The sequence below is a fragment of the Salvelinus sp. IW2-2015 genome, linkage group LG20 (genome assembly GCF_002910315.2).
Source record: "Salvelinus sp. IW2-2015 linkage group LG20, ASM291031v2, whole genome shotgun sequence".
Taxonomy (NCBI): Eukaryota; Metazoa; Chordata; class Actinopteri; order Salmoniformes; family Salmonidae; genus Salvelinus; species Salvelinus sp. IW2-2015.
Window position 1 is genome coordinate 30,305,820 of NC_036860.1, and position 12,009 is coordinate 30,317,828.

General features: G+C 41.1%; 1 protein-coding gene across 1 annotated transcript in view; it reads left to right on the forward strand.

Annotated features, from left to right (window-relative positions):
• Positions 1-219: 219 nt before the first annotated feature.
• Positions 220-12,009, forward strand: part of LOC111980169 (ceramide synthase-like) — a 43,121-nt gene continuing 31,331 nt past the window's right edge. Inside the window, exon 1 of the mRNA XM_024010835.2 lies at positions 220-797. Within this exon, the coding sequence (XP_023866603.1) occupies positions 676-797 (122 nt within the window). The 5' untranslated portion in view covers positions 220-675. The remainder of the gene's footprint in view (positions 798-12,009) is intronic.

Consider the following 12,009-nt stretch of genomic DNA (forward strand, 5'->3'; position numbering starts at 1 on the left):
AGATGTGCAAAAGGAATTTAGTTATTGCACACGCGCATATAGAAGGCGTTTCCTATCGGAAATATGCAAATACAGCTAAAACGCGCCAATAGGATCTTGCTAGCTCGTGCTTGACTCTGCCCACCTCCTTGCTTGTTCTGCCCTCTATGACTCATTTGAAACGACAGGCTGTGGTCTATCTTGGTTAAGTTATATTCATCTTTGATAAGAGAGCGCTTGTCGAGTCGTAGATGGTTCGCATAGCAAGGTACCCCAACTCGGAGAAACCGACGCGTAGGTCGAACCTTGCCTCGGTTTAATTCACATATGTATTATTTTTTCCCCAATTTCTTTTTCTGGTAGAATATTCTCAAACCTCGATATTAAATTGTATTCCGCGGCATGTAGTTAGCGTGCTGTCTAACGTTACCGGCTTTGCGCCAGGAGTGAAGACCAATCAATCAACGGGTACCTTCGCTAGCTAGGTTGTGTGTACAGTGTGGTGTTGCTGAGGCAAGGGAAAAAACGCAGCGGTCACCGGTGACTGGATCTTGTGGCGTGAGCACTAATGCTGTCTAGCAAACACGGCGAATCCCAGTCGCCGGTGTAAAACGCGGTGTGTAAAATACATCTTGCAGCCCTCGACCCATATTATAAAAATAGATAGGTCGATAGCGGGAGAAGCGAAACGCAAGGATGTTGCAAGTGCTGGCTTGCGGCGTCGTAGTTTTTCCCGGACTCTTCTTCGTCTTTCGGAGGGTACTCCCGTCCATTTTCAAACAGTGGACCGATGCAGACGTTGTACTGGTCAGCGAGAGGTAATTATTATATATATTTTTCAGATGGTAAACATTTAATCCTGGACATAGCTGGTCAAGCAGTAGCTGGCCCTAGGAGGCTATGCTAGCTATTACGGCCATGTAAGCTGATACAACAAATTGCTGAGTCTCGAGCTTGGCATGGGTTTTAACCGAATTAGCCACAGTTGCTATTTCAAACAGTGCTGGAAGATATTAGAAATTATGCTTTTATACATTTCATATGTCGTCATGGCCATTATGTCGTACCCGATAATGTTATTGTAGGCTGCGTTATCACAACGGTGGTGGCTAGCCCTGTGAATTACAACATAGTAATACCATGGGAATATTGCTGCGTCTTGGTCAAAATTACACAATCACATGCGCAGGGGTGAGTTCGATGCTCATTTGTACTCTGTCACTCTCTAGCTAGTTGATAATTCCCCATCAAACTCGATCGCTGTGGTGGCTACTGAGTTATGCAATGTAAAGTGCTGAACTACAGTATACTGAGCCGATCGCTTGGCCTTAATCACGCTCCTATTAATTCGCTAATGCTCATCAAACGGAAAATGCATTTCTTAGACGCATGTGTTGATGCCTCGGGGGATACATAGCTAAATAGCTAGCTCAGTAACCCTGTCAAGTCAGCCTTGAATGCCTCACCAGTTTGATTATGTCACATATCCCGATATAAAGCGGGAGAAGCTATCGGGCATTATCTGGCTGCAATAACGTAGGCTAGGTTACAAAAAAAGACAACTAATGTTATCATGTTGAATGCCCATCAGCAACGTAATTAATAGTTAATTCATATACGTTTGTTTTACGATCTCTTGGCCTGCTACTGTAGGTGTTGCATTTGTTTTACCTGCCTGTTAAAGTGCCAGTGAGCATCTGGATAAGCTGCAGTGTGCTGCCCGAGCTTTTCTCGCTCTGGCGGTATTTTAGGCAGTGACATTTTTTTTTTATACAGATTCTATAACAAGATTAGACCAGACCATTTCGCGTGCCACATACACTATATATATATGAAAGTATGTGGACACCCCTTCAAATGATTGGATTTGTCTATTTCAGCCACACCTGTTGCTGACAGGTGTATAAAATTGAGCACACAGCCATGTCAATATGATGGCCTTACTGAAGAGCCTAGTGACTTTCAACGTGGCACGGTCATAGGATGCCACCTTTCCAACAAGTCAGTTCATCAAATTTCTGCCCTGCTAGAGCTGCCCCGGTCAGCTGTGCGTGCTGTTATTGTGAAGTGGAAACGTCTAGGAGGAACAACGGCTCAGCTGTGAAGGGGTAGGCTACACAAGCTCACAGATTGGGAGTGCTGAAGCACGTAGCGAGTTAAAATCATCTGTCCTCGGTTGCAACACTCACTACTGTATTCCAAACTGCCTCTGGAAACAACGTCGGCACAATAACTGTTCGTCAGGAGCTTCACAAAATGGGTTTTCATGGCCGAGCAGCCGCACACAAGCCTAAGATCACCATGCACAATACTAAACGTCGGCTGGAGGGGTGTAAAGCTTGACGCCATTGGACTCGAGCATGCTTCACCATCTGGCAGTCCGACGGACTAATCTGGGTTTGGCAGATGCCAAGAGAACGCTACTTGCCCCAATGCATGATGCCAACTGTCAAGTTTGGTGGAGGAGGAATAATGGTCTGGGGCTGTTTTTCATGGTTCGGGCTAGGCCCCTTAGTTCCAGTGAAGGGAAATCTTAAGCTACAACATACAATGACATTCTAGATGATTCTCTGCTTCCAACTTTGTGGCAAAAGTTTGGGGAAAGGCCTTTCTTGTTTCGGCATGACAATGCCCCCGTGCACAAAGCAAGGTCCATACAGAAATGGTTTGTCAAGATCGGTGTGGAAGAACTTGACTGGCCTGCACAGAACCCTGACCTCAACCCCATCGAACACCTTTGCAATGAATTGGAATGCCGACTGCGAGCAAGGTCTAATCGCCCAACATCAGTGCCCGACCTCACTAATGCTCGTGGCTGAATGGAAGCAAGTCCCTGCAGCAATGTTCCATCATCCAGTGGAAAGCCTTCCCAGAAGAGTGGAGGCTGTTATAGCAGAAAAGGGGGGGACCAACTCCATATTAATGCCAATGATTTTGGAATGAGATGTTCGACGAGCAGGTGTCCACATGCTTTTGATCATGTAGTATATATATCCCCTCTATATTGTTAAAATAGAAGAAAGGTATTGACATTTGTAATGAACAATAAACAATTCAATTTTCCCAACTCCCCTCGAGACGGTTGTGAACAGCATTCGTCGGGGGTTTTGTGACATGTGGGTAAAGTGGTGTCTTATGGACAATTCCATTGTGGTGAGAAACATTTTAAGTGAAAAATCAATGCCAAAAAAAACAACATTTACAATGTTGTTGATCCGTCCTCCGCTTTCTCACATCACAGCCATTGAACTCTAGACATTTTTATATCACCAATGACCTCATGGTGACATCCATAAGCAGTTTCGTTCCTGTCCTGTAGCTCAGTTCAGAAGAACGACAGCATCTTGGATGTGTCTGGGTGACTTAATACATAATCCACAATGTAATTATTAACTTGACCATGCTTAAATATATAGTCAGTGTCTGATTTGTTATTGTTACCCATCTACCCATCACTGCCCTTCTTCGAGGCTTTCGAAAAGCTCCCTGGTCTTTTGTAGTTGAATATGTGCTTTAAATTCGGTACTTGACTGGGGGACCTTACAGTTGTTGTATGTATGGGGGACATAAAAAAAGAATGTCCTATTATTTCACACAGTGTAACTTAACTTATGTGATTTGTTATGACAAAGTTTATTTCAGAACTAATTTAGCTTTGCCTAAGCAAAATGGGTGAATACTTATGCAACTACTATTTTAGTTATTAAATTAGTATTAATTTGTAAAAAGTTATAGATTATGTACATTATGGAGTATTTTGTGTAGATCGATGACAAACAATACAATTAAATCGTTCAATCCCACTTTGTAATGCAACGAAATGTTTTAAAAAAATAAGTTAAAGGAGATGTAGACTTTCTATATAGCTTTCATTTGAAACCCAATTTCACATGTTGGTGCTCATGGGTCCCTTTACATGGAAAGGACCTTATCTCCACCTGCAGTGCACCATGTGTATGGGACTGATGTGAAGGCCTCCTCCTATTGATGGGTTCAGGCAGGATAAGCCCAGGTCTTTCCATCATGGAAGAACATAAGATCACCCATGTAGCCACACTGTTCGTAGCCATGCCTAACATAATAATATAGGCCTCATATGAATTATAATATGGTCATTTTGTCAACATGCTTATCCAATGAAACATACAGTTAAAGATAGATCCATACTGACCAAAAGTATGTGGACACCTGCTCGTCGAACATCTCATTCCAAAATTATGGGCGTTATGCTGACGTTGCTTCCAGAGGCCATTTGGAACTTGTTAGCTAGTGTTGTAACCGAGGACAGTTGATTTTTACACGCTTCAGCACTCGTTGGTCCCGTTTCTGTGAGCTTGTGTGGCCTACCACTTCGCGGCTGAGCCGTTTTTGCTCCTAGTCATTTCCACTTCACAATGACAGCACTTACAGTTGACCGGGCAGCTCGAGCAGGGCAGAAATTTGACGAACGGACTTGTTGGAAAGATGGCATCCTGTGACGGTGCCATGTTGAAAGTCACTGGGCTCAGTAACGCCATTCTACTACCAATGTTTGTCTATGGAAATTGCAGGGCTGTGTGCAAGATTTTTATACACCTGTCAGCAACGGTGTAGGGGTGTCCACATACATTTGGCCGTGTGAGTGTGTTCATTAAAGTAAAACAAATGTACGCTCATAGCAGTCAATACAAACTGAAATCATTGCGCATACAAAATATGTATGATTTAAGAGGTTGCCAAAATACAAAAATGTATAGAAATTATACAATTATGAATCAAGAGGTCCAGCAATCTTAGTGACTAATTAATGAACAGAGGTATGGGATTGGTGACCTTCTGTATTGTTGACTTTGGGGTTGTCAGTTGATTTTGGCTGCGGGTGTTCCTACCTGTTGCTGTTTTTCGGTCAGGGGGTAGATGGTCTCTGAATGGAGAGTTGAGGAGGCTGACAGCGAAGTCTACAGAGCTGTGTCCTCCTTTTCAAGAAGCCTGGGTAGGGACAGGGTCAGTAGTGCCTCAGTATAACTGGAGTATCCTCCTAGGATGATGCGGCATGCATGCTCTCTTCTGAATACGCTCCGGGTCATCAGACTAGGCCTGGGTCCATGAGCTGCGGCATATTCCAGGGTGGGGCATATGTAGCCGGTGTTAATGTTCATCAGGTCTTGTGGCGCATTGAATCTTTTAAGGTAGAGGAGGGGAAAAAAGTGTTTTGCTGCACTTAGTTACCATAGATGCAACCTGCTCGCTCCATTATAGGTCCTTTTGTACAACTATCTATAAAATCTAAACATTATCACACACTTGGAGCTCCTGCCCCGCAATATGTGGCTATTGGCCAATGCAGGAATAATATAGGCCTAATAACATGGTCCTTTTGTGAACACTTGTATCCAATGAAACATAGTTAAGACGTATTCAGTAGGCTATATGTGGTAGTGATGGGGGAAGAAATCGATAGTTGCATATCACACTATTATTTTATATTATATTGATACCATATTGATATTTTCATAATCTAGCTGGTTCTCCAGCTTCCTTTTTTAAATAGTGAGCCAACATGTTTTCAGCGCTTTTATTTCCATGACTGATCAAAACTCATTTTCTTATGCTCTTGTAACAGATGTGATCGTACTTCTTAACTCCCTTGCATTGTTTTTTTAAAGAAAGGAATGCTCATCCAGCAGTCCCAGTTGATTGGTGTTTATTCGCTTGTATTGAATAATCAGACTGAGCTTTTGTAATCAAAGACAACAATTACAAAAATAATATACAATAGGTGTAAATACCTGAAAATAGACAAGAACATTTAGCTGTGGAGGACAACTGTATTACCCTCCTGTCTGTAGCAAGACCAATCGCATAACACCTTATTGATATGTAATCTCAATTAACCAATATAAATACATAAACGTTGAAATAGATTTATGTAGTGGCAAGTAGAAACAACCAACCTTGTTAGACAAGAGTGTATCTCCAGCAGACACATACTGAACAAAAATTAAACGCAACATGCAACAAAAGATTTTACTGAGTTACAGCACCCCCCCATCAAGACGATCCCACAGGTGAAGTAGCTTGATGTGGAGGTCCTCGGCTGGCGTGGAAACACGTGGTCTGCGGTTGTGAGGCCGGTTGGACATTCTGCCAAATTATTAAAAACAACGTTGGAGGCAGCTTATGATAGAGAAATTAACATTAAATTATCTGGCAACAGCTCTGGTAGACATTCCTGCAGTCAGCATGCCAATTGCATGCTTCCTCAACACTTGAGACATCTGTGTCATTGTGTTGTGTGACAAAACGGCGTATTTAAAGTGGACTTTTATTGTCCCCAGCACAAGATGCACCTGTGTAATGATCATACTGTTTAATTAGCTTCTTGATATGCCACACCTGTCAGGTGGATGGATTATCTTGGAAAAGGAGAAATGCTCACCAATATGGATGTAAACAAATTTGTGAAAAAATAGAGATAAGCTTTTTGTATGGAAAATTTCAGGGATTTTTTTTATTTCAGCTCATGAAACATGTGAACAACACTTTACATGTTGCGCTTTATATATTTTTTCAGCGTAGTAAGCAATATGTTTGGAACATCAAATCGCAGTATCGAATAGAGGTCGACCGATTAATCGGAATGGCCGATTTAATTAGGGCCGATTTCAAGTTTTCATAACAATCGGAAATCGTTATATATATATATATTTTTTACACCTTTATTTAACTAGGCAAGTCAGTTAAGAACACATTCTTATTTTCAATGACTGCCTAGGAACGGTGGGTTAACTGCCTTGTTCAGGGGCAGAACGACAGATTTTTACCTTGTCAGCTCGGGGATTCAATCTTGCAACCTTACGGTTAACTAGTCCAACGCTCTAACCACCTGCCTCTCATTGCACTCCACGAGCATGCAGTAAGAAGCCAAGGTAATTTGCTAGCTAGTGTTAAACTTATCTTATAAAAAACAATCAATCAATCAATCATAATCACTAGTTAACTACACATGGTTGATGATATTACTAGTTTATCTAGCGTGTCCTGCGTTGCATATAATCGATGCGGTGCGCATATGCGAAAAAGGTACCTAACCATAAACATCAATGCCTTTCTTAAAATCAATACACAAGTATATATTTTTAAACCTGCATATTTAGTTAATATTGCCTGCTAACATGAATTTCTTTGTCACTTCTCATGCAACAGAGTCAGGGTATATGCAGCAGTTTTGGCCGCCTGGCTCGTTGCGAACTGTGTGAAGACTATTTCTTCCTAACAAAGACAGCCAACTTCGCCAAACGGGATGATTTAACAAAAGCGCATTTACGAAAAAAGCACAATAGTTGCACGACTGTACCTAACCATTAACATCAATGCCTTTCTTAAAATCAATACACAGAAATATATTATTTTAAACTGCATATTTAGCTAAAACAAATCCAGGTTAGCAGGAAATATTAACCAGGTGAAATTGTGTCACTTCTCTTGCGTTCATTGCACGCAGAGTCAGGGTATATGCAACAGTTTGGGCCACCTGGCTCGTTGCGAACTAATTTGCCAGAATTTTACGTAATTATGACATAACATTGAAGGTTGTGCAATGTAACAGGAATATTTAGACTTATGGATGCCACCCGTTAGATAAAATACGGAACGGTTCCGTATTTCACTGAAAGAATAAACGTTTTGTTTTCGAGATGATAGTTTCCGGATTCGACCATATTAATGACATAAGGCTCGTATTTCTGTGTGTTATGTTTTAATTAAGTCTATGATTTGATAGAGCAGTCTGACTGAGCGGTGGTAGGCAGCAGCAGGCTCGTAAGCATTCATTCAAACAGCACTTTCGTGTATTTTGTCAGCAGCTCTTCGCAATGCTTCAAGCATTGCACTGTTTATGACTTCAAGCCTATCAACTCCCGAGATTAGGCTGGTGTAACCGATGTGAAATGGCTAGCTAGTTAGCGGGGTGCGCGCTAATAGCGTTTCAAACGTCACTCGCTCTGAGACTTGGAGTAGTTGTTCCCCTTGCTCTGCATGGGTAGCGCTGCTTCGAGGGTGGTTGTTGTCGATGTGTTCCTGGTTCGAGCCCAGGTAGGAGCGAGGAGCGGGGCGGAAGCTATACTGTTACACTGGCAATACTAAAGTGCCTATAAGAACTTCCAATAGTCAAAGGTATATGAAATACAAATGGTATAGAGAGAAATAGTCCTATAATTCCTATAATAACTACAACCTAAAACTTCTTACCTGGGAATATTAAAGACTCATGTTAAAAGGAACCACCAGCTTTCATATGTTCTCATGTTCTGAGCAAGGAACTTAAACGTTAGCTTTCTTACATGGCACATATTGCACTTTTACTTTCTTCTCCAACACTTTGTTTTTGCATTATTTAAACCAAATTGAACATGTTTCATTATTTATTTAAGGCTAAATTGATTTTATTGATGTATTATATTAAGTTAAAATAAGTGTTCATTCAGTATTGTTGTAATTGTCATGATTACAAATAAATAAAATAAAATGGCAGATTTAATCGGTATCGGCTTTTTTTGGTCCTCCAATAATCGGTATCGGCGTTGAAAAATCACAATCGGTCGACCTCTAGTATCGTGATGGTGTCAAAATGTTGGTATTGTGACAACACTAATAAATACTAGATAGATGGATAGATACTTTATTGTCCATAGGAAAGAAATGATAGGCCTATTAAAGCTGCAATATGAAACAAAGGTCTGTGGAGAAGGGTGCCAGCCTCCAGAGCAGCAGGTCTCAACAGGAAATGGCTCGGTGTGCCTTCTCCCTCCTTTGACCTAGCCTGGAGTGAGACTACTGTACTGCTAAATACAATCACCTTTAATAATTTGGAAATTGAGTGATTCATAAAAGGCGTGAATAGCGAATGGCTGTGGGTAAGGGTGAAGGAATGTGATTTCAAGCTGCATATTGCCAGAGATGCCAAGATCTGTCAAACTAAGCCGGAAGTTGAGTGCCTGGTTGAACAAGCCCTTCGTCCACAATTTTAAGGCGAACTCCTTGGTTGTGTCTGAAATAGCACCCTATTCCCTTTAGTGTACTACTTTTTACCAGGGCCCATAGTGGTGCCATTTTGGTCGCAGCCCATATGAAATATAATTATTTGGTGTTTTGGTCTTTGAATCTGTGCAGAATGAGTGGTGGTTAGATTTGTGATGGGCGATCCATATCAAGTCTCTGCGGTGTCTGTCAGTCACACATGTCTGTTATGTTCCCATTGAATTGGCCCGGAGTCCAAACTGAATGTCGCTATGTTTTACTAGCATTTTATTTCCTTCACTATAAGGATTAAGTCTAGAGCTGCTCCAATAGGGGTGCACTTGGACAGTCTAGAAAGTAACCGGTCCAATCGTTGTCCTCTAAGAAACGATGTGCTGGTTTAGCTTTAGTCAAAAGAGAGACAGGGTTGGGGTCTATTCGAATTAAGGTCACCCAATTCAGCAATTCATTTAATTGGAAAAACGTTTGAAATATATAGCTTCTCCTTTTCAGTTTATTCAGAAGTCATTGAAAAGTAAATGCCTCTTATGATTAATTGGAATTTCAGGCCACTTCCTGAATTCCAACTGAAGACACATTTCAGTTGAATGCATTCAGTTGCACAACTGACTAGGTATCCCCCTTTCCCTATCTGAATTGACTGACTCATATTATTATTATTAATAACCCTGGTTATAACCCTTTAACCCTGGTTAAAGCAGAGGTCCCATTAGCTTTCAGAAATATGTATTTTCAAAATGCTGACTATAAAAAAGTTATATATTCCTTTCCTGTGTGGAAAAACGCAGGATTGGGTATTATTGCAACCTTTGTGAAGATGATCCAATCGCTGACAATTTGCATAACATCTCACATTACAGATATTGGGCGCAAATGTTTTCAATAAAGGCAGGCCCCGAATGAAAGGGAGAAGTGAAACGGAGTATTCCATTCTCTTATATGTGAATTGCACCTCTCAGAAATATAGTTAATAGAAGTTTGCAGACCAAGACCAAAGGAAATACCAAATGGAACGGCAAACTGATGAAATGGGTGCGTATCTATTAGCCTGCCACAATTGCTTGTGAGGCTGGATGTGGAGTACGCTACCCTTGGTAAAATGCTTACATTCTTAATTTCCCCGAAGAAAAATTATACTCTGTCCATTTGCAACTTGTGTAGTGACATCCTTACTTTAGAAAACGGAGAGTATGAGGATGCTGTTCTCCCTATGATTTGCTTGTCTCTCATCGGAATCTAACATACATTGGCAAAGTTGACCACTTTTCATTTCACTATTGCCTGTAAGTACTGTTTCTGTTTATTAACATATTTCTACTTCAACTTGTATTCATGAGGTGGCAAGATGGCGCCGACAGAGATGGTCGCCTCGCTTCAGGTCCTTAGGAAACTATGCAGTTTTTTATGTATTATTTCTTACATTGTTGGCCCAGAAAATCTCAAGTGTTATTACATACAGCCAGGAAGAACTATTGGATATAAAAGATACGTCAACTTACCAACATTATGACCAGGAATACAACTTTCCCGAAGCGGATCCTTTGTTCGGACCTCCACCCTGGCCATGGGATCTGATCCCAGAGGCCGACCCAAAACAACGCGGTCAGCGCAGGAGAGGCTGATGGAGGCCTACTGGTCAGTTCTTAGAAGGCGAGCACACCAGCCACCGCTTCTGAGCATATTACTCACCAATGTCCAATCTCTAGATAACAAGGTGGGCGAAATTAGGGCATGAGTTGCCTTCCAGAGAGACATCAGATTGTAACATTCTCTGTTTCATGGAAACATGGCTCACTCGGGATATTTTGTCAGAGTCAGTACAGCCACCCGGTTTCTTCATGCATCGCGCCGACAGAAACAAACATCTCTCTGGTAAGAAGAAGGGTGGGGGTTTATGCCTTATGATTAACGACTCATGGTGTAATCATAACAAACAGGACCTCAAGTCCATTTGTTCAACTGACCTGGAATTCCTTAAAATAAAATGCCGACCGCATTATCTCCCAAGAGAATTCTCTTCGATTATAGTCACAGCCGTATATATCCCCCCCAAGCAGACACTCCGACAGTCCTGAAAGAACTTCACTGGACTATATGTAAACTGCAAACCATATGCAGTTGAAGTCAGAAGTTTACATACACCTTAGCCAAATACATTTTTCACAATTCCTGACATTTAATCCTAGTAAGAATTCCCTGTCTTAGGTCAGTTAGGATCACCACTTTATTTTAAGAATGTGAAATGTCAGAATAATAGTAGAGAGAATGATTTATTTCAGCTTTTATTGCTTTCATCACATTCCCAGGGGGTCAGAAGTTTACATACACTCAATTAGTATTTGGTAGCATTGACTTTAAATTGTTTAACTTGGGTCAAACGTTTCGGGTAGCCTTCCACAAGCTTCCCACAATAAGTTGGGTGAATGTTGGCCCATTCCTCCTGACAGAGCTGGTGTAACTGAGTCAAGTTATGTAGGCCTCCTTGCTCGCACACGCTTTTTCAGGTCTGCCCACAAATTTTCTATAGGATTGAGGTCAGGGCTTTGTGATGGCCACTCCAATACCTTGACTTTGTTGTCCTTAACCTGTCTAGGAAAGGGGTTCCGCTAGCGGAACTCCTCCCACATTCCACTGAAAAGGCAGAGCGCGAAATTCAAAAAATATTTTTTTAGAAATATTTAACTTTAACACATTAACAAGTCCAATACAGCTAATGAAAGATACACATCTTGTGAATCCAGCCAACATGTCCGATTTTTTAAAATGTTTTACAGGGAAAACACAATATATATTTATGTTAGCTCACCAACAAATAGAAAAAAGCACAGACATTTTTCACAGCACAGGTAGCATGCACAAAATCAACCAAACTAACCTAGAACAAACCAACGAAACCAAGAAACAACTTAATCAGATGACAGTCTTATAACATGTTATACAATAAATCTATGTTTTGTTAAAAAAATGTGCATATTTCAGGTATAAATCATAGTTTACATTGCGGCTACAATC